Raw genomic sequence first — 23,601 nt, forward strand, 5'->3', positions numbered from 1 at the left:
AATTCCTTCGATCTCTGCTCCTCTGAGCGATCGGGAACAAGGTGGCTGCAAAGGGCCTCCGAACAGCTGATCTTTTTTTCTTTTTTTCATTGCCGATCGGCAGGAACGCTGTCTGGGAGCTGCTGGGATCGCCTTACAGCTGATTTCCCCCCATGGGGAAATTCTGTGTACTGATTGCTCCTCTGATCGGTAAGAACCGATACTCGGAGACTCGTTGCGCTGGAAGAGTGGTTGGGGGGGGGGGTCTGATCGCGGGCGTCAGGGACCCCAATCCAGCGATCCCTTTCAGCAAGGCAATACTCCGGAGAGCAGTGGCCTCTCAGGGATTGAAGAGACGGAGAACAATACCCCGGAGGGCAGTGGTTCTTGAGATCCAGGTCTTCCTCCTATAGAGAAAGGGAAAAAAAGGAGAAAAAATTATTGTTAGTAAACATCCTATAAATCTCACATACTGTGAGAAGAAAACTCATAGTCCCTACACTATGACTGAGTTTTTAAGACTGAACCTGAGGAGGTAGAGGGGGGCGGGACATAATTATGTTAATTTTTAACTCAGTCCCTGCCAATGAGGCTGAAGAACAACCCACATTGGACTCTCCGAACAGTGCAGGGGAGAACCCTTTGTTATAGCAAACAAACAATTGAGGCAAAAAGATACACAACTTGCTTTGTTCCTAAATATGCCTCAGAGGTAGAGCTGGGCCTTAAGAATAAACAAATCTGTTTATTCCCAGACCTTTTCTGAATATATTCTCCCTTTCTCTTACCAGAAAATCTATTCATTTCACTTCCTCCCCACCCTCTTCGTTTTCTCTTTGAGAATCATCCCGTTCCAAAAATTGCCTTATTTCTCCTTGAAGTGCTCCTGGCCAATCAGAAAAGCAATTAAATGTTAGAAATGAAATATATCTCCAAATCCACCCAGAGCTTTTTGCAAAGGTGGGTAATGGTTCTGGTAGGCATAGTAGCCCCTGAGAGCCCTACGTTACTCTTGCTCTCTTTAGCCTATCCATTTTCTGACGTCTCTTGCATATTTAGAAATCTCTTGAGATAAAACACATTTCAATTAGGTGATTTTTTAAAAAGGTCCTATTATTATAACTTTATTCAAGGTTCTTACCCCAGATTAATATAAACTAACCTTGGTCAGCAGATTCTGGACGCACTTTTGGTCTTGCAGTTGGGAGAACAGACTGATCTTCTGCTTCAATTCCAAAATCTATTGAGCCAGCCACAAATTAATTTGATTACAACAGAATGTTATGTTCTCAGTTATAATAATAATAATAATAATAATAATAATAATAATAATAATAATAATATATTAGATTTGTATGCCTCCCCTCTCCAAAAACTCCTTAAAATCCTTGATTTTAAATAGAAACAACTATTGTACAGAAAGAAAATGTCAGCAAGTTACATTTACATCAATTAATAAAATGAATGATCTTTCCAATATATTTCAGGAAAGCTTAATTTTAAAAAATTGTTCCATTAGTTAAATGTAGTTGTTACTTATTATTATCCCAGAGGACAATACCTAAGGATTTGCATGTCTATTACAGTAACCTACCATGCATGGATGATCCGCTTGATTTGGGTTGAACAACAATGTGGAGAGTGGCGGCATACAAATCTAAATAATAAATAAATAAATAAATAAATAGGTCCTGAAATTTTCATTGTAACAAAAATGTTAGAGGATGTGTCAATCTTCCCATTGCAATGAGCTACACGTATTTCTAAACAATGGGATATTTTCCCCCAGCAAAATCAGTTTTGTAATAATTATTAAAACTTTATTAAAACTTTGTAATAAAGTTTTTAAAAAGTATTTCTGGCATTTTAAATTATTTCTTCCTTAAAATTCCCACTCACCTTCAGATAACTTTGAGTTTTCTACTGTTTTTTTTGAAGCCAGTTTTTCTATCTGAAATTACAAGGATAGAAAACAATGGATATCGATGTAGAAATGAGAATTTGCTTATACACTGCTAGTTAAGAATCTGCCATTTTGACAAAGTAAGGCTTCTAGGTAAGTGCTAGGTGTTGATCAACATATGGGAAGCCAAAGGATGCACTTGCAATAACTCCTCTCTTCTTCAGATGAATTGGTCCTAACTGGTCCCAGACATAAAGACAAGCACATATAGTAGGTGAGGAAAAAGAGACTATTCCTTGCTATAATAAACTCAATGTTGGCTCAATATACTATTTCAAGTCTGGCCCTGTGGCATTTTGTCACAGCCAACTGCAATTATAAGCAGAGTCTCCTTCACAAATTAGTTCTGGTGACTTCATAGCCATAAGAGTTCCATCGAAATTCTGGCTTCTGAGTCCAGCTCCCTAAGTCCAAAATTTGCATTGCTCTTGTATGCACATTTACTTCCATTTTTCTAATCCTTTGAAAATCAAGGCTCAGATGCAGCCTAAACCTGTATTCACCTTTCAGCACCCCTGCTCTACTGCTGACTTGCAGCCTACTAAAGGAATAAGAAACGCTGATTATAAGAACACAAAATGAGAAGCGTATAAAATATTTACTTGTATAATTACTGGAATTGCATCCATAATTTTTTATATATAGAAAAAGGCCCTTTGCTCAAGCTCTGGCATTTTAGAATGCCACCATTACATGGAACAGACCTGATTTTTCTGGATAAGAATAAGATCATTTTGTTCTTGCAGCTTTTGTTCTAGTTCTTCTAACCTCTTCTCATAGAAAATGTTGCGCATATTCATTTCCTTAGGCAATGATGCTTTATGCTTCTCAAATTGAGCTGTGAGCTAAACAGGTCAAATATGGAAAAAGTCTATTTAACTAGAAACATTCTGTTTATCTAATGCTATCTTATGTATCTTATTATATATTTATAATACAAAATTATTGGTCTAATTTTTCACCCTCCCAATGTTTTTTGATCATAAGTATTAAAGGGCAGACTCCCTTCACTTTCAGCACTAGGAAAATAGAAATATATGCACTATGGAAAGTTAATTAAGATATTTCTCTTTTATGAAAAATAATTCAGATTTACGAAACAGGCTTATTTTCTTATTCTAAGAAATTAATGGATTTCTTAGAAAATCCATTAATTTATTATACTTTTGTATTCTTTGGTATGGTTAGGCAATTTAGGGCCCTCCAGATAGTAACTAGAGAGAATAAGGGTGCCTATCCTATTCAACAGGTTTGTGATGACACATAGATGATTTTTGTAGCTGTCACAATCACCGTTCCCCGTAAGCTGCGCACGTGAGCGCGCGCGCACTCCAAAATACCCCCGCACGCACCCTTTTCCTCGGTCGCGCACTTCCCATCTCCCTGCCTGCGCGCCCGCCGGCTGCCCCTCGCCCGCCCGCTCCGCCTCTCTTTCTCCTCCGCTGCAAGAGAGGCGAAGCGGGCGTTCTCCGGAGGTTGGCGGGTGCGCGTGCCGGCTGCCGCCCACCCGCTCACACGCTCCACCTCTCTTTCTCCTCTGCTGCAAGAGGCGGGGCAGATGTTCTCCGGAGGCTGGCAGGCGCGCGGGCTGGCGGGCGCTCTCCCCATCTCCCTGCCTGCGCGCCCGCCCGGAACATTAAAAGTAAGAGCGAAGGGTTTTCTTATTTTGAATGTTGGCAGGGAGATGGGGAGAGCGCGTGTCGGCCCGTTCGCCCGACATTGTTAATCACTTTCGCCAGCTTCCGGAGAACGAGAGTCTCCCCCCCAGAGCAAGAGAGAGAAAGTGAGCAAGATAGAGAGAAAGTGAGAAAGAGAGTGAGAGAGAAAGGGGGAGGAGAGAGAGATAGCAAGAGAGAAGAGAAAGAAAGAAAGAGATAGAAAGAAAGAGTGAGTGAGAAAGAAAGAAAGCAATAGAGAGAGAGAAAACAAAAGGCAACGCGCGAGTCTCGGATTCCGAGGGAAGAGGGTGAGGCGATCGGCCGAGAGGCGCCTTAGTTAGGCTCGCTCGGTCGTGGGTTTTTTTGGGTGTGTGTGTGTGTGTGTGTGGATTACTGAACCCGAAAGGGACCGTCAGATGGCTGGACTAGACAGGATGCTGTGGCGCGCCCTCCTCCCCCCCAGCCTCTTCCTTGGCGTAAAAGCGAGCGAAATGCTCCTTTTAAAGAAAGTGGAAGAAAGTAGAAAGAGGGAGAGAAGATACATGGAGGGAGGGAAAGAAGAGGAAGAGAGGAGGAGGAAGAAAGCAGGAAGGGGGGGGAGACCGATAGAGGCGGGGAGTGCAAAAGGCAGCCTGAAGACATGGAATGGAAAAGGGGTGCCAGTTTACGATTGATTGATTGAAAATGTTTGGTTTTGAAGATAGTGTTTATAGATGCAGGAAGGACGGTTGGAAGGCAAGAAAGGAAAAACGCACACACACACACAATTTTGACCGTCCCCAAGTTAGCCTGCAATGAAATCCCGCGTTAGCCCTCCCTACGTTTCAAGGAAACCTTGGCGGGGCAGTTTCTCCTGCCACCTTTGCCCGTCTTCGGCAGCGCCCTGGACTCGTTCGCCCATCGTGTTTAAACTTGTTTGGGAAAGTTGCATCGCCGTCTTTGTTGCATCCTTGTCTTTTCTCTTCTCTTCTCCTCCCCCCACAGCTGCCCAATTACCTTTATAAACTTTCTCTGTTCCCTTAAATTGGAAAGGGGTGTATGTGAGAGAAAGAGGGAGAGAGAGAAAGAGAAAGAGAGAGAGAGCAAGAGGGGGAGGGAGAAAGAGACAGAAATGACTCTTGATTTAAAGCATGTGGTAAAAAGCACCCAAATAATAACAGAGAAAAAAAACCCCAGCTGTGTGTGTGTGTGTGTGTGTGAACTCTTGAAACATTTCCAATAGCTCACCTGTTATTGGAAATGGTTCAAGAGTTCACCCACACACACACACACACACAAGGGAGGAGACAGGGATGGAAAAAGAGGAGAAGATAGTAATAAAATAGATTTTGGTTTTGTTTTATTATTAATTTCTTTTAATAAAAAAAGGATTTCCCCCCCCCTTATTTATTTATTTATTTATTGATTGATTGATTCATTCATTCATCTATACCGCCCAGTCCCAAAGGAACTGTCGCTCAGACACTATACTTTTCCACCCACACCGGGAAAAAATTAGAGGGAACATTGGTCACAATCAACCATAACCATACAACTGCATTATGGGCATAAAGGACTATATGGTTTGCAGTTGTACTCTTTCAGAGGAAAAGATTGATATTGATACAAAATGACTTTTTTAACCACATCATTCCACATTTCAACATTTTGTAAAACTGGAAGCTAGAAAAAATAATGTAAGTATAAATTTTGTCAAAATATCTAAGTTTCCGTTGTTAGTGATTATCTTATAAACCATGAATATATCTATCTTATAAACTATGAACACACAGAGACAAACACTTTTAACCTACATTTTCTATACTTCTTTTAACCTTTGTCATATGTAAAGCACTTCTGTCAGGGAAGATATTTCTTCATTGGAATTCTTGGCTTTACCAGTTCAAATGTTCAGAGAGAAATCTGAATGTAACTAAAGAATTTCAAAGTAATTCTCGTCATAGCATACTTCTTGCACGCTGTAGCTTATATTTCAACCAAAGAACTGAATGTGAAGACTTCATGAAAGTTACTCAGCATGGGAATCAGTGAAATTTTACATAAAGTGTATTTTAAATAGTCCTTCTGAATGGTTTGCTATGTTTTCCTTTTTGGGGGGTATATTTATTTCTAAATAATAAATTTAGAAATAAATTTAAATTTTATTTATTTCTAAATAAAAAAAATTCTAGGAAATTTTCATTCAGGTTTACCTGGTACTTTTCATGTTCATGTTCTTCCTGAAGAATTTGTACCTTAGAAGCCCACTTAACTTCCTACACAAAACAAAAACAATATTTTGAACAATGTCTTAACTTTATATTGCTGAATTTTGTTTCATTGAAATCCAAGTTATCAACTTGTGTCTAACTCACAATATAAATAAAATCCCAATCTAAACTGCTGCACCAGAAAAGCAGCCATGGAGATTAAAAGCTGGTGGTACTGGCATAACATCATTATTTGTTACACTACATTACCATTAAGAAGGTGAACATGTTGTGGCAGTGATTAAGCAAGTCCACATTGCTTATACCAGGAAAGTATATTTAAACGGGTTATCTGAGACTAAAATCACACTGTGAAATTACTTTTGCTTTCTGTGCCCAAGATGGGTGCCTAGATCATGATCATATTGGAGCCACTGAACCAGTTAGGTTTGAGACCACAATAGACATTATGAACTAATTTAGCTTGTAATTTTAATGTCTGGGATCTTATCAATAATGCTCTGAGGTTCCAGAATCAAATTCCAAACATCTGTTGAAAACCTTTTTTTTTTTTTTTTTTTGGCGAGTGGCAAGGTAAGGGTATCCCAGAAGAATGGCATTAAGGAGAGGGAATCTCCATTCAGATGAAAGATGACCAACATTATGTCCAGGTATACATACACTCTAGCACAAGACAGAAAGCTGAAACCACTTTTTACCAATTTAAAGTAAATTTAAATTGGTAAAATAGTCTGAATCTGGAAGGAAATGCATTAACTTAACCTGAACATTCCTGAGAGATCTAATTCTACCTTCACTTGGCCAAGTCTCCAAATGAATCGTGATCTCAATCATCCCCAACCCATGTGCTCATTCTTGGCTTTGTTGGGAACTGATTGGAAAGGTGTTCAACTTACAGGGACGTGAGGGACATAAATTCAGTCTCCCTATTTAATTCGAGACAATGATGAATCCGCATATAGACGGGAAGTTGAACAACTATCCTTGTGGTGTGACCAGAACAGTCTAGAACTGAACACACTCAAAACCGTAGAAATGGTGGTAGACTTTAGGACAGTGATGGCGAACCTATGACACGCGTGTCAGCACTGACACGCGTAGCCATTTTCGGTGACACGCGGCCGCCGGAGAAATGGAGCTTTAGGGAGTGCAATTGCAACCACAATTATTATTATTATTATTATTATTATTATTATTATTTTTCCTCTCCCCTTAATTAAGAGGCCGGGCAATTTTCGCCCGGCCGATATTTGCGATGGCTGGGAGGGGCGAGAACACCGCCTCCCAGCTGGGCGTGCCTGCGCGGAGCGGAGGCTCGCCCACATGCTGCCTTTGGCAGCACAAGCATGCCTGTCCGGCCGGGGGAAGAATCGCCCCGGCCGGACGTCAGTTTCAGCTGGGGGGGGGGCGCCGCCTCCCAGCTGATTGGCGCGGCGCCAAGCATCGGAGCCCACCACGAACGGTGGTTGGCTCGCAGGGGCCGCTGGGAGCGAGGGGAAGGGTTGCAGGCCTATTTCAGGGTCTGGACCCCTCGCCCTCGCCCCTCTGCTCCCTGCTCGCCTTCCAGAACGGTGTTACAGGAGACGGTGCTAAGGTAAACCCTTACCGGGTTATTAATTTGTAATTTTAAAAAATCATGCTGGGCTCGCAAAAAAGAGAGTCTGAAAAAAAAACCTGCGTGGACGTCGCGCCATTTGCTTCCTCCTTTGGTGGCTCATAACTAGATTTTTACAACCCCCCACCCCCCTTGATAAGCTTTTTCTTGAATCTGAACAGTTTGGGGGTTCGCCAAAGAGAGAAAAGTGAACGAGAGGGAGAGAGAAAGGGAGGAAGAGAGGAAGGAAGAGATAAATATGAAGGGAGAGAGGGAGAAAGAGAGGGAGGGGAAGAGGGGAAGGAAGGAAAAGAGAGAAAGAGAAAAAAGTGGAAGGAAGAGAGAAGGAAAGAAAGGAAGGGAGAGAGAGAGAGAAAGAAAGAGTGAGAGAGAGAAGATAGGAAGAGAGAGAGAGAGAGTTTAATAGTAATAGAGTTTGGTTTTGTTTTATTATTAATTTCTTTTAATAAAAAAGAAGGGATTTGTTATTTATTTATATTTATATTTATTTTTTGTTTGTTTATCTGTCTATCTACCTACCTACATACCTACCTACCTATATATATATATATAAATATACTTCTATGCCGCCCAGTTTTTTTCTCAAGGTGACACACCACCCGAGTTATGCTCAGTTTTTTGGTGAATTTTGACACACCAAGCTCAAAAGGTTGCCCATCACTGCTTTAGGAGAAACCATTCCACCCTTCCACCTCTCACAATACTAGACAGCACAGTATCAACAGTAGAGACCAGCGTTCCCCGTAAGCTGCGCGCGTGAGTACGCGTGCACCCCAAAATACCCCCCCACGCACCATTTTCCACGGGCGTGCACTCCCCATCCCCCTGCCAGCCCGCGGGGGGGGCGGGGGGGGGAGGTGCCAGCAGGAGAAGGAAAGGGAGCCGCGGCCACCCCTGCCTCCCCACCGTGCCTCCGACCCCCTCGTGCCCCTGGCTTCTCGGTGCTGCCGCCCGCCCCCCCCGATCCGCCCCCTCTCCTCCTGTTCCGCCGAAAGAAAAGCGCGGAGGCTGCCTGCTTGAGCCTCCCATTGCTCCACCCCGCTTCACCCTGCCTGTCATCCTGGACCTCCGTTGTGTTTTCAGGGGGGAGTGGCGGGAAAGCCCTGTGCCGGCCAGGAAAGCCGGCTTTCCGGGAAAGCAGCGCACCTTTTAAACACGCTGCTTTCCTGCAACTCTTTCCTGGGGGGGGGGAGTGGCCTCCTCCCCCCCCGCCCAGGAAAGAGTTGCAGGAAAGCAGCACATTTGAAAAGCGCACTGCTTTCCCGGAAAGCCGGCTTCCCTGGCCGGCACAGGGCTTTCCTGCCGCTCCCCCCCGAAAACACAACGGAGGTCCAGGATGACAGGCAGGGCGAAGTGGGGTGGAGCAACGGGAGGTTCAAGCTGGTGGCGGCAGACCTCCGTTGTGTTTTCGGCTGGGGGGGGGGGCAGGAGGACCTTCCTGGCTTTCCCGGGCAGCTGGCTTGAGCCTTGTGTCGGTCAGCAAAGCCGGTTGCCCGCCGGAGACGTGGAGAGAAAGAAGGGAAAGAGAGGGAGGGAAAGAAGGAGGGAGGGAAGGAAGGGAGAGAAAAGTGAATCAGAGGGAGAGAGAAAGGGAGGAAGAGAGGAAGGAACAGATAAATATAAAGGGAAAGAGGGAGAAAGAGGGAGAGGGAGCGGAAGAGGGGAAGGAAGGAAAAGAGAGAGAGAAAGAGAAAAAAGTGGAAGGAACAGAGAAGGAAAGAAAGGAAGGGAGAGAGTGAGTGAGAGAGCAAGAAAGAAAGAAAGAGTGAGAGAGGAGAGAGGAAGGAAGAGAGTAAGAGAGGGTGAGAGAGAGGAAGAAAGCAAGAGAGAGAGAGAGGAGTGGAAGGAAGAGAGAGGGAGAGAGAAATGATAGAAAAAAGGGGAGAAAAAAAGAGAAATGAGAAAATGATTGAGGCAGAGAATGACAGGAAAGAGTGAGAAACAGAGAGAAGTGACTCTTGATTTAAAGCATATGGTAAAAGGACTTAAATAATAACAGAGAATAAAAACCCCAGCCCTCACCTGTTTTTATTAATAGTTATGTTTTTGGATTTGCTGGTTGTTTTAGTTTTAATAGTAATAGAGTTTTGTTTTGTTTTATTATTAATTTCTTTTCATGAAAAAGAAGGGATTTATTATTTTTATTTATGTATTTATGTATTTATGTATTTAAGTATTTATGTATTTATTTATGTATTTATATATTTATTTATTTATTTATTTATGCTTCTATGCCGCCCAGTCCCAAGGGGACTGCCGCTCAGACACTATACTTTTCCACCCACCCCGGAAAAAAAATAGAGGGAACATTGGTAGAGACCTTAGGTTCTATTATATCTCAAGACCTAAAATGGTCACCTAACATAAAAATATCATCAAAAAAGCATAACAAAGAATGTTCTTTCTGCGCCAGCTCAGGCAGCTCAAACTGCCCAAGGAGCTGCTGATACAGTTCTACAGAGGAATCATTGAGTCTGTCATCTGCACCTCTCTAACTGTCTGGTTTGGTGCTGCAACCCAACAAGACCCACACAGACTTCAGAGGACAATCAGAACTGCAGAAAAAGGAATTGCTGCCAACCTGCCTCCCATTGAGGACCTGCATACTGCACAAGTCAAAAAGAGAGCGGGGAAAATATTTACTGACCCCTTGTATCCTGGACACAAACTGTTTCAACTCCTACCCTCAAAACGTCGCTACAGAGCACTGCACACCAAGACAACTAGACACAAGAACAGTTTTTTTCCGAACGCCATCACTCTACTAAACAAATAATTCCCTCAACACTGTCAGACTTTCTACTAAATCTGCAATTCTATTCTACTAGTTTTTCTCATCATTCCTATCACCCATTTCCTCCCATGTTGACTGTATGACTGTAACTTGTAGCTTATATCCTAAGATTTTTATTTAATATTGCTTCTTCATTGCTTATTTGACCCCTATGACAATCATTAAGTGTTGTATCACATGATTCTTGACAAATGTATATTTTATTTTATGTACGCTGAGAGCATATGCACCAAGACAAATTCCTTGTGTGTCCAATCACACTTGGCCAATAAAATTCTATTCTATTCTATTCTATTAATCCAGATACCTGGGGCCTGGAGTCTGAAGTTAGTGCCTGAAATTTATATTAAATTACCTGTTTTTCAAGCTGATGCATTACATTCTGCTTTTCAAGATGATGCATTGCATTCTGATGATCCATAGCCATCCGATGTTTCTCATCTATTAATTCAAGGGTATCCTTTAAAGTGCCTAAATTGGATTTCAGATGTTGGTTGGACTTTTGTATCTCTAGCAAATGCTAATTGGGAAACAACAGCAGCAATCAAAGAAAATTCAAAGTTCTCTTTGGAAAAATAAATAAGCTGGCATATTCTACTAGAAAATGCTTCTAAAAGGTAAAGTATTTTTTTGCAATGCCCACCAACCCCCAAAATCCAGCGATTTTCTTGAACTCTAATTACTTAAATAATAAACCACCCCAAATATAACATACAATTATTTGTTGTTAAGTTTAAAGGAATACGTGCTCAATTCACTTTCAGAACCTTTTTAGAAAAGTAATGAATATATGGGGCAAAAGGGGAAAGGAAGCGATAGCCCTCCAGGGGTGAAATCCAATTTTTTTACTGCCATTTCTGTGGGCGTGGATAGCTGGGCATGATGTGACTTGGTGGGCGTGGTAGGGGAAGGATAATGCAAAATCTCCATTCTCACCACATTCCAGGGGAAGGATACTGCAAAATTCTCATTCCCACCCCACTTCTGGGGGAAAAATATTGTAAAATCTCTATTCCCACCCCACTCTGGGGCCAGACAAATGTCTCAAAATTTCCACTACCGCTTCTACGAACTACCCAAAATTTCCGCTACCAGTTCTGAAGAACCTGTCGGAACCTGCTGGATTTCACCTCTGTAGCCCTCCCAATTGAAGAGACTCTGATGGACAATTTTAGCAGCTGCAGATGAAATAATCCTCGGCTTGAACATAGCAGAAATGGGGATACAGTGGGAAAGGAAGGAATTTGTGACAACCAGTAAGCTCAGGTTTTTATAAAGTTCTACGCCTTTTCCAATATTTAAAATATTTAAAATATAAATCATAATAAACTGCAACAGAATATACCATCCAATTTCTCAGCTACTTACATTTTGTAATTCTGAATTTTTTGCAGTTAATTCTTTAACTTCCTTCATAAACATCTCTTTCACCTCCTCTTTGGATTGGTGATCTTCATATTCCTGAAATTGAATGAAAAAGCTTTTTTAAGAATTTCAGAAAGTCCTTTTCTACAAATTCCTGTATTTTGATCATGATGCTTATTCCAAACCAATGAAACCTTAACATTAATTAATGTGATGTGTGGATTGCAAAATATTCCAATCTAACTAGACCAGAGGATTACTGATCAGTGAAATAGGTTTGTAGGAAGAGATAATGGAAATGGTAATGTATGAAAATGTATATTGTACAAATGTATATTGTATGCCGCCCCTCTCCGAATCTGCGGAGAGGGACGGCATAGAAATCCAATAAATAATAATAATAATAATAATAATAATAATAATAATAATAATAATAATAATCCTTTTCACCTGACTCTTTATTAGAACAAGTTTTTGATAAAATCTATTGGCAGGATAGACAATTCTGTGAAATTTCCCAAAGAACATTAAAAAAGGGTGCAGATTTTATATGCAACCATCATGTCTAAATCATCTTTTTAAATCTACATTTAAACATAAAGTGCAAAAGTACCAAACAAGGCAAGTCATTTTCTTCTTTGAATGTTGATACTAGTTTAGACTTATAATCTTAATTAGTAATGGATTATTGGATGGCATCTTAAAACTGAGCCTTACAGAATGTGCCCTACCTTAGACACTTTGACCATATGGGCTCGTCGCTCAGCTTCTAATTGAGATCTGGTAACTTGTAACTGCTCCTTTAGTTGGTTGATCTCCTCCTGCAGTTTATAAGTCTGATCTGCTTTAAAGAACGTATAATGGTGATAGTGACCATTAATATACTTCAGAGAAATTTGTTTCTACTTACACAGACATTTGAAGCATTGTTTCTTCCTGTGGATTATAATACCAAGTTCTTCATCAGTACATTACCATCTAAAGGATGTAACAGGGACTCCTCCAAGCTACTTTAACAGTAAACTTTCTATAAAAGCTACATAGTGCTTTTATAAACATCAGTTCAATGCACTTTGCAAATACTAGCCTGGAAGATAATTCCGCATTATCAGAGGTTTCATTTCATTATCACTTTTTCTTCTAAATGTAACACACTCCAGCCATGTCCTAGATCAGAGTGGACCCTTCTATATGATCCTGTACTAATCCCTATACTAGAGCTCACACCTTTTTTCATATTGAAGATGCTGTCTGGGGCTGCCAATAGTTGTTTCTCAGGAATATCTAGAGGCCTACAGATAAAAGCAAATAAGTGTATTGAATATTGTAGTGCGATGCTCTTCCCAACTTTCACTCTTCTAGAAATGTTCAATTGCATATATAGGCTGCATAAATCCATAAGACCATTAGATAGCAGCAAAAGTTGGTTTTTTTGCAACTTAAAACTGCTAACCCAAATTTATCCATATTATTGTGTTATTAAATGAAAGGCCTTGCAAGAAAAGCAACTGTTTCTGAAAAGGCAATTAAGCTCCTAAATATCTGATATGATAATCTATTTTAGAGATAGCTCTTCAATCCATATCCACTGCAATTTAACCAGTCAGAAGCTGCAGTAATTGGAAGAAAACAATGTGTTGAAGAAGTAGAATACAGAGAGAATGTCTTTGAGTCTGCTTTTGCTTTATGCAAACATTATGTCCAAAACTGTGTCTAATTATGTTCCAGAAAATTATATCCAGTTATGTCACCAAAAAAAGTTATTGCTACATTGCAGGAAAGGAAATTATGTCCAATTATGCTGAAAAGAACCGTTGAACTTACCTGAACGGTCTTCTCGCTGCACTGTGAAGAGAGTACAATGTGGGTTATTCTTCAGCCTCATTGGCAGGGACTGAGTTAAAAATTAGCATAAATGTTATGTCCCGCCCACCACTGCCCCCTTAGGTCAGTCAATAAAAAAACAAAGGAATAGTGAAAGGAAGACAAATTTTATTCAGTAAACTTTAAACTATAAACCTCACTGAACTATGCACCTGGGCTAAAAAGCCGGGTGGGTTTGGACTCTCTTCGCAGTGCAGCGAGAAGACCGTTCAGGTAAGTTCAATGGTTCTTCTCCACTGCACTGCTCAGAGAGTCCAATGTGGGATATATCCAAGCCACACTTTAGGGAGGGATAGGCTGGCCCAGGGGCTCTGGAACACAAACTCTCTGTAATACTCTTCTGCCGAAGGCTGCTTCTGCCGAAGCAAACGAGTCCAAGCGGTAATGTCTGATAAAGGTCGTGGGTGCAGCCCAAGGTGCAGCCCTACAAATGTCCTCAATTGGTGCCTGTGTGGTCCAAGCCACTGAAGTGGCTGCGCTCCTAGTGGAATGAGCCGTAATCCTATCCGGTAAGGGAGTTGATTTCGTCTTGTATGCTTCAATGATGCAGGATCGGATCCACCTGCTAATAGTCTTGTCCGATACCTTCCTTCCCATAGGTGCGGGAAGGAATGAAACAAAGAGAGCCTCCGATCTCCTGAAGGTGTTCGTACGTCGTACGTATATCTTCACGGCTCTTCAGACATCCACCTTATGGCAACAAAGCTGCGATGGATGGGAGCCGTGGGTACAAAAATCCGATAAAAACTATGTGCTGTGACCTTCGGCCATGGTGATAGGAGTGCGTTGACTTGCTCGGCTCCCGGGGTTGGAAACCGGGAGAAGAACCTTTGTACCTGGTGATTGTGCTGTGAGGCGAACAAGTCGACTACTGGAATGCCGTAACGGTGAACTATCTGCTGGAACACCTCTGGGTTCAGAGATCATTCCCCCAGGTCTATCGTTGTGCGGCTTAGCCAGTCCGCTTGCGTATTGTCCACTCCTGAAATGTGTTCTGCACGAATCGAGGCCAGGTGTAACTCTGCCCATGACATTAGAGCGTGTGCTTCCTGCATCAGGTGGTCTGATCGTGTACCTCCCTGGTGATTCACGTGGGCTCTTGTTGCCATGTTGTCCGTCAATATCAGGATGTGCTGATCAGCTACAGTACCTAAGAACGTGTGGAACACTCTGAAAACCGCCCGTAGCTCCAGAAGTTTGATGTTGGGATCTGCCAAGTCCTTTGTTGACCATCTACCCTGGGCAACCTGGAATCTGGAGTGAGCTCCCCAGCCGGACAGGTTTGCGTCCGTAGTGATGGTCACCTCCTGGTGGAAGAGGAAGGGAGAGCCCCTGGTTACGGCAGGAGATGTCCACCAAGGGAAGGAGAGGCGAACTGCTGTGGTCAGGTTCACTTGGTGTTTGGAGTTGCTTAGTCGAGCTCTTTGGAATGGGAGTAGAAGTCACTGTAGAGGACGAGCATGTATCCGAGGCCACGGTACTATGTTTATGCATGAAATGAACACACCTAGTAATTGTGATAGGTGCGCCCAGGGAATCTTGCTGCGCTGTGTTATTGAGTGTATCAGTGTTATTATCTTCTGATGTCTCTCTGATGATAGGAAGACCATGCCTCTTGAAGAATCTATTGTATTGCCTAGATGGAGCAGGCACTTGGTTGGTTGCAGGTGGCTTTTGTCGTAGTTGATTGTAAAACCTGCTCTCTCCAAGGAGTCCATTGTTAGGGTCAGGTCCTGTTTGGCCTGTTGAGGGTCTCTGGAAAGAATGATTATGTCGTCTAGATCAGCTAGAAGACGTATGGAGCGCGTTCTAAGGCTTGCTGTTAAGGCGTCTAGAAGTTTGGTGAAGGCCCTGGGAGCCGAGGAAAGGCCGAAGGGCATGGCCTTGTATTAGAAATGTTGGTCCTGAAGGCAGAAACGTAGAAATTGATGGTGATGTGGATGGACCGGAACGTGTAGATACGCTTCCTTCAGGTCGATGGAGGTCATCCAATCCTGATGACAATAGATGCCAGAATGGTATATAACGAATGCATCTTGAACCTCTGATACCGGATGTAAATGTTCAGTTGTCTGAGGTTCAAAATTAGGCGGCATCCGCCGGAGGACTTGGGGACTACGAATACTATGGAGTAGAACCCTTGACCTCTCTGGTCTGTCAGAACTGGTTCTATTGCCCCGATGTCCAAGAGATACTGGACCTCCTGGAAAATAAGAGATCGCTTTTGCGGATGAAGTAAAGTCGGGCATCGTATGAATCTGTTTGGAGGAATTTGCCAAAAGTTTATTCGCAGGCCTTGTTCCACAGTCTCTAAGGCCCATGTGTCGGTGGATATGAATTCCCAAAATTCAGTGAAGAATTGCAGGCGACCACCGATGGGCGGATCGAGGGAGGAGTCATTTTGCTTGCGATAACCTCCTCTGTTGGATCTGCGAGGTTGTTGAAACTGGCGGTTCCTGTCCCCATAGCCGCCTCGGTCAGCTCGGTAAGATGGTTGGGCGTGCAACTGGGGACGAAGTTGAGGAGGGTTCCGATCGAAAGGGCTGTCTACGGAAGTATGGCACCCCTCGTCTGTCTTGCCTTCTTCCCGACATTGGTAACACTTTATTCTTATCTCTTTCCTCAATCAGGACAGAGTCTAATGACTCACCAAAGAGCTTAGAACCTTGATAAGGAGCTGTAGCTAGACGCCATTTTGATTTCACGTCTGCCTGCCATGAACGAAGCCAAAGCAGGCGTCGAGCTGAGAGGTTAGTTGCCATTGCTTGAGATGAAAATCTTGCTGCCGCCAAGGTGGCATCTGCAGAAAACTCGGCAGTGGCGATGAGCTTGTTGATGTCTTGGCGAAGACGGGTGTCCTCTGGGCCAAGTCTGGGGAGTATATCCTAGAGCCACAGGATGGAGGCCCTATTAAAGAAGGTCGCAGCCAATGCTGCCCTCAAGAACCAAGCAGATAATTGGTGGACCCTTTTAATCAGGTTTTCCGCCCTTCTGTCCTCTGGTCTCAGACCGTCTGCCATATCTGACAGTACCTCTACATTAGACATCAATGATGTGACTGGAGTATCTACTGAAGGATACTGAAGTAAATCCTCTACCTCTGGATCAAAGGAGTAAAATCTTTTGTCCAAGGCTGAGGGCCCCAGGGCTGCTGATGGATTCTGCCAGGGTCTCTTTATATTCTCTGCAAAGATAGGTACTGCAGGAATGTGCTCAGACTTCCTCTGGGGCTCATTAATGAGTCTGGCCGCTGGCATGATGCCCACCTCTTGACCCGCTGGTTTTGATGAATTATCTGGTAGCAGCGTGGTCTTGGCCTTGTTTAAAAGGACCCTGAATAGGGAATGTTTGAATAGCGCAGTCAAAGGGGGCTGGTCAGGTAGGTTGGCCTCATCCTCCGAGAGTTCCTCCTCTGGATCTGTGGCCATCTCCCTTGGGCCCTGGTCCTCCTGAAAGGAATCATGTAAAGATGGGGCAGAAGCAGGGGCTACCCAAAGGTCTTGTCTATTGGCTCAAGGTGGTAAAGGAGATGGGCTTTGCTGGGCACCCACTGCAATGCCCTGGGAATATGCAGACGCTATCATGTCTTGTAATGAAGGAGACATAGTCTGCCAATTGTCCATGGGGCCCCTGAGACCTGCTGCAGTTGGGGTAAAGGTGGCTGCTGGAGGTTGTGCCGGTTGAGACCATGATTGTGGTGGTCTGGACCATTCTGCCCTTTGAATCCCTTCAGATGGCAATGGGGCACTCAATGGGCGATCATGGGACAAATCCCCAGCTCCAGTGAGGTGAGGTCCCTCGAAGGCAGCAGCAGAAGCCAAAGGGCTCTGTTGATGAGGTGGGATAGTGCTGGTAGAAGGACTAGGCCCTTGCCTTGGTCTGTTCATTTCCAGCTGAGCCTCCAGGGCTTTGATTCTCTTCTCAGCCTCCTTTAAGGCCAATGAGGATTGAGAAGATTTTCCCTTTGATTTAGTGCTATGGCTCTTATCCTTCCCTTTATTTGTAGAAGGGGCAGCTGGGAAATCCCAATAATACGAAGGACTGGTCTGCACAAGATGGTAAAATGAATGCTGAATCAGTCCTCAGAGGAACTAGTCACTGACCCTCCTTCCGGTGATTGGTCAAGACCTAAATTCCTTATTTGCCATGGTAACGCCCCTTGTTTAAAAATGGCGGCCGTTGAGTAATTAGCTTTGCTGACTCATTGGCCTATGGCCCCCACCTGCTGCCTCAAAATGGCGTTCAAATAGGGGGCGGTACTAAGCCCTAAAATGGCTGAGGCATCTCAGTGCCTTCGTATGCCGGCAGCTCAGTGTTTCTCCCCCACAAAATGGCGGTCAGAACCTCAGGCGGCGAGGAGAAGCTTCCAGCCTCGATTGCAGTTGCCGCTCTCTAAAATGACCCCCGCTGGTCTTGCTGCGCTGATGGAGATCGGCGGCCGATAACGGAGCCGCCAAACAGCTGATTCGTCCCCTCAGGAAATCCCAGCGGGGAAACCCCTTTTTCGGTAGAAAAGTGGCAGTGGCAGGGGGGGGGGGTGTTGATCGCGAACGTCAGGGACCCCTTAAGTTTCTTCCCTGTCTTCGAGGCAGTGCTCCGGAGAGCAGTGGTCTCTCAGGGGTGAAGAGTTGGAGAGCAATACCCCGGAGGGAAGAGGCTCTCAGCAGGAAACCTTTTCTTCTTCCTCCTGTGAAAGAAAGAAGAGTTAGTTAGGAAAAAACAAGTACTTAGATGAATTAAAAATCACACTCTTTGTGAGAAGAAAACTCATAGTCCCTACACTATGACTGAGTTTTTAAGACTGACCTAAGGGAGCAGTGGTGGGCGGGACATAACATTTATGCTAATTTTTAACTCAGTCCCTGCCAATGAGGCTGAAGAATAACCCACATTGGACTCTCTGAGCAGTGCAGTGGAGAACAAAAGCCTACAGCGGACAACAGATTTGTTTAATGAGCCTAGTGTTTATTTAATGAACTTGGGTCAGTCATGTGATGACCTGTTTTACAACCATAATGATTAAATGCCAGACTCAATTACAGTTGTACGCCGGGGATTAGCTGTAGATCCTTTCCTCTGATCATAATAAAAAAACTAAAACTCATTTAAAAATAAAAACTAAATTTAAAAAACACTAAAGTTAGATAATGTTTTATACAGAGGTGGGTTCTGACTTAGTTCTCTGCTGGTTCACTTCCTCACATGGGTACACATATGTTGCGTGCCACACAGGCGCAAACCAAGTTCTGTGCATGCGCAGAAGCAAAAAAACAAGATGGTGGCGCCTATGGTGCTACTAAGAGAGCCAGTTCGGGGGCACTTCCAGCCAATCATCACTGCCGATTCGGTGAGCAGGGGGAAATTCCCGCTACTGATTCTATAAAGCTAGCCCAAACCGGCAGGAACCCACCTCTGGTTTTATATATACAAACTATACAAACTGCATTTGTACAATTCACTTTAGCTTAACAAAGGCTTTAGTGGGTTCTCATATATTGGCAATAATAATAATAATAATAATAATAATAATAATAATAATAAAAAATAATAATAATAATAATAATTTATTAGACTTGTATGCCCGCCCCTCTCTGAACACTCGGGGCAGCTCACAACAGTAAGTAGTAACAAATGTGCTGGATTTTCTAATAATGAAACGGCTCTCCAAACAGTCTCCTCCTCATTCTGCAAATAGCACCTACTGTCCTTGTTTGCTTTTTTCAAACAAGAAAAATTATGGATTGGATGTAAGATTTGAAATCTATTTATTAAACACTCACCACCAATGACTGGTTGTTCTGAATGGCGACGCTGCAAATGGTTGTGCAGGTAGGTAGCGTTCAAAAAGGCTTTGTCACAAAACTGACACTGTAAAATAAAAGTTTGGTTAAGCAACATCTGTGCCACTAAGGATATTTATCTCTGGATGTTTATTTTGATCTCTAAATGATTTGATGTTTGTCATTATTTTGAATGACAGTTTTGTTCTGAAAACAAGTGCCATTTGAGTAATTTAATAGTAGAAGGATGGTGCAGGAAACTCAATCCCGAAACAAAAGGACTCAAAAAGACTTCTGATTAAAATGTATCAGTATTACAAACATTATAAGCATATGCTTTTAATATGCTTTTTGAAGTACAATGAATAAAAAGAAACTGAATTCTTCTAAATCACTAATGGTGACAGCTGATGGCAGTACCCAGTTGATGTGAGGCTCGATTACTGCAATGCACTCTACTTAAGGCTACCCTTGAAGAACTTTTAGAGACTTCAACTTGTCTAGCATGCAGCTGCGCGAGTCGTGGTGGGCGTGCCTGGATAAACCCATATCAGTCCAACACTCCACAAGCTGCACTGGCTTCCAATTGGTCTCTGAACGCAAATCAAGGCACTGGTTATTACCTATAAAGCCCTACATACCTTAGGACCAGATTATTTACGGCACCGCCTGCTGCCACAAATGTCCCAGCAACCGATTAGATCGCAAAGTTGGCCTTCTGCAGGACCCGTTGGTCAGACAATGCCGGCTGGCGGGACCGCGGGGGACAGCCTTCTCTGTTGTGGCTCCCATGCTCTGGAACCAACTCTCCCCCCCCCCCCCCAAAGACTGGTACTGCCCCCACTCTCCTTGTCTTCTGGAAAGCATTAAAAACACACTTGTCAGCAGGCTTGGGGCTGTTGAACGATAGTTCTCCCCTCTGGCCACTAGTATGTATGAGTGATGACTGTGCTATTTTATTGGGTTTTAACTTTCCTATCTGTTTTTATAATATATACTGGGGTGTTTTAAATTTTGTAATTATTTTATTTATTATAAGCCTCCCTGAGTCTGTCAGAAGGGCAGCGTATAAATTTTAATAAATAAATAAATAAAATAATAAAGAGAATAATAGTAACAATAATAATAAGTCGCTTTTTCAGCTACATTGTAAGACAATAAATAAATAAATAAAAATAATAATAAATGAATAAATGCAGTCCTAAGCCACTTTCTTTTCTGCTCCATCGTAAAATTATGAATAAAATTATAAAAATAATAAATAAATGAAGTCCTGCCACTTTTTTTTAACTCCATTGTAAAATTATAAATAAAATAATATAAATAAATAAATAAATAAAGTCATAAGCCACTTTCTTTTTTTCAGCTCTATTGTAATTGTAAACCGTCAACATGAGCTGTTCTAAGTCGAGGAAAACCTGTATGAACATCCCACCTCCCCAAAGCCATCAATAGCTCCACCCGCCAGCAGCAGACCTGCTGAGAGGTGGCCTCGGCCTGGAGCATCATCTGCTGGGTGGCGATCATCTTCTTGCGGCGCTTGCACTCCACTTTGAGCAGCCGGATCTGCTCGGCCCCGTGGGCCACGTCATTAGCCAGCAGGTCTCGTTGAGCATCGGCGGCGCGGAGCAATTCCTGGCTGTCGCGGAGTTGGGCGCTGAGGTAATTTTGGGAGTGGAGCAGGTACTCGAGGCAGAGCTGGGCCAGGCGCAGGAGCTTGAGCAGGAGCGGGTCGGCGGGGCAGCTGCAGCGAGGGCAGCGCTCCTGGCCGACGTTGCAGTAGGTGACATGCTCCAGGTGCTCCTGCAGCACAGCTACGTTCATTTCGGCCGCCACGCGGTCCACATCCACGGTGCTCAGGCGGCGCCAATCCGGCTCTTCGCGCCGGAGACGAAATTGGAAAGGAGGCAGGGCCATCCCGGGGGGCGGAGAATAAATCGCTGCCGCCATCCGAGCCGCCTGCTTCGCCTGTTGGGACGTGAAAAAACAGCAGTCCCGCGTCTCCAACTGCCGGAGATGTTGCCGTGGCAACCGAGGCGTCGTCGCCCGGGGGGGGTCACGCGAGGAGGGGGTCCGGCTTACCGCCCACGAACATGCCTCCACGACCCTCGGGGAGAGTATCCAAGACGCTGGATGGCATTCAAACCGAAGCATTCAAACTGCCTTTTTTATCCACATTGTTAGGGACCCAAACTATTAAAGAGGGTCCAGAACAGGTGGGCTTTGTTTGGCCCACTTGCCAGAGAAACCCCCAAACACAGATTTGATCTATGTATCTAACCTATTTAATCTATCTATCTATCTAATCTAATCTATCTATTTATCCATCTTTATCCATATCTCTTCTGTCTATTCTATTACCTATCTATCTAATCTATTTAATCTATATCTATCTCTTCTGTCTGTCTGTCTGTCTATCTATTTGGATTTATATGCTGCCCCTCTCCAACGACTCGGGCAGCTTTGCTAATTCCCTGTCATCAAAAATAAATTCTATTGCATATTCCCCTAACAATCCAAAGTGTCTCAAGTAAGAGGAACCACTGGTGGAATCTACTTTAAAAAGTTTTCATCACATGCAAGCAAAATTGCCAGCTTCAGCTTTGACACATCCAAAAGTAAAAGGCCAAAAAACCCCCACAACCTGATATTTTTTGATTGATTATTATTATTAATGAAATTGCCAGCTGAGACTTTAGATCAATTAAAAAGGTGTAGAGAAATTGAGTTCAAGCATCAGTAATATTTAATCCTAGTTTCAGGGAGATTATTATCCACTGGATTTGTTTTGCTTTTGGAAACATCACTTTTACTGCAAGCACCCCTTTTGCACTTGCAACACTATAAGCACTCCTAATTTCTGAAGCCTATAATAATATAACATCTGACATATAATAATCCTTCAACACAATGGTGTTTTAAGATGCAGTCATATATACACTACTCAAAAAATTAAAGGGAACACTCCAAGAACACATCCTAGATCTAAATGAATGAAATATTCTAATTGAACACTTTGTTCTGTACAAAGTTGAGTATGCTGACAGCATGTGAAATTGATTGTCAATCACTGTTGCTTCCTAAGTGGACAGTTTAATTTCACAGAAGTTTGATTTACTTGTTTAAGTGTTCCCTTTATTTTTTTGAGCAGTATTTTATTGGGGGGATACATTATCATTGATGTAAAAACAAGCTTCCTATGACTTCCCACTTCCTTTGCTTTGCATTTCCAACAGATTTGTACAAATTAACAAGGAAAGGGGTGGGTTAATTTGGATTTTACTTGTGATTTGCTGATCAGCCAGTTGCTGTTGTGAGGATTTCTGTATTATAGAATCTAAATTCAATCGTCTTTCAGCACCTTCCTTCGACTTCGATACGATTCTGTGATTACAGTCATCTGCATACAAATATGTAAGTTATATATACTGTATTACATATATATTATATATATGTAAGTTACATATACATACAAATATGTAAGTTACGTACATAGTACATACATATATGTAATATAATATACTGCTCAAAAAAATAAAGGAAACACTCAAATAAGACATCCTAGATCTGAATGAAATATTCTCATTGAATACTTTATTCTGTACAAAGTTGAATGTACACAACAGCATGTGCAATTGATCGTCAATCTGTGTTGCTTCCTAAGTGGACAGTTTGATTTCACAGACGTTTGATTTACTTGGAGTTATATTGTGTTGTTTAAGTGTTCCCTTTATTTTTTTGAGCAGTATATATTATTGGGGGGCACATTATCATTGATGTAAAAACAAGCTTCCTTATGACTCCCTACTTCCTTCCCTTTGCATTTCCAACATATTTGTCCAAATTACCAAGGAAAAATGGTTGGTTAATTTGGATTTAACTTGTGATTTGCTGATCAGCCAGTTGCCTATTATTGTGAGGATTTCTGTATTATAGAATCTAAATCCAATTCTTTCAGCACCTTCCTTCGAGTTCAATACGATTCTGTGATTACAGTCATATACTGTACATACAAATATGTAAGTTACATATATGTAATGCATGTAATTTACATATTTATCTGTATATGACTATACATATTCGCACAATTCTATCTCTGAAGAAATGAATTGCAATCCCATAACAATGCATACCCCTAAAATGGAGGGGGGGAACCACAGTATTATTTTTTTATCCAATAAAACCTCACATTTAAAAAGTCAAATGAATATTAACCCAATATGCAGCTCAGCCGCATGGCAATCTTGCTCTAATCGCATTGTTAAAAAGAGGGGGAAAAAGCCCCGCAATTCGAAGCGCTCCTTGCCCGCGAAGTTGAGAAAGCGAAGCAAGCCAGCGAGGACACGCCTGAAA

The 23,601-nt window shown here is 42.7% G+C and overlaps 1 protein-coding gene across 11 annotated transcripts in view; it reads right to left on the reverse strand.

Moving 5' to 3' along the window:
- LOC139166939 (cilium assembly protein DZIP1-like) overlaps positions 1–21,199 on the reverse strand; it is a 44,408-nt gene extending 23,209 nt beyond the window's left edge. Inside the window, exons 1-10 of one of the 11 annotated variants that reach the window (XM_070751210.1) lie at positions 20,725–21,169; positions 19,249–19,336; positions 12,316–12,425; positions 11,588–11,680; positions 10,575–10,739; positions 5,793–5,855; positions 2,647–2,787; positions 1,879–1,930; positions 1,574–1,636; positions 1,142–1,219 (exon numbers count right to left, since the gene is read on the reverse strand). In XM_070751210.1, the coding sequence (XP_070607311.1) occupies positions 1,142–1,219; positions 1,574–1,636; positions 1,879–1,930; positions 2,647–2,787; positions 5,793–5,855; positions 10,575–10,739; positions 11,588–11,680; positions 12,316–12,425; positions 19,249–19,336; positions 20,725–21,165 (1,294 nt within the window). In that variant the 5' untranslated portion in view covers positions 21,166–21,169. Of the gene's footprint in view, positions 1–1,141; positions 1,220–1,573; positions 1,637–1,878; positions 1,931–2,646; positions 2,788–5,792; positions 5,856–10,574; positions 10,740–11,587; positions 11,681–12,315; positions 12,429–19,248; positions 19,337–20,724 lie in introns of all 11 variants that reach the window. The other 10 variants (XM_070751209.1, XM_070751213.1, XM_070751214.1 and 7 more) reach the window with 10 other exon arrangements.
- Positions 21,200–23,601: the final 2,402 nt, after the last annotated feature.

Source organism: Erythrolamprus reginae, chromosome 4, assembly GCF_031021105.1.
Source record: "Erythrolamprus reginae isolate rEryReg1 chromosome 4, rEryReg1.hap1, whole genome shotgun sequence".
NCBI lineage: Eukaryota > Metazoa > Chordata > Lepidosauria > Squamata > Dipsadidae > Erythrolamprus > Erythrolamprus reginae.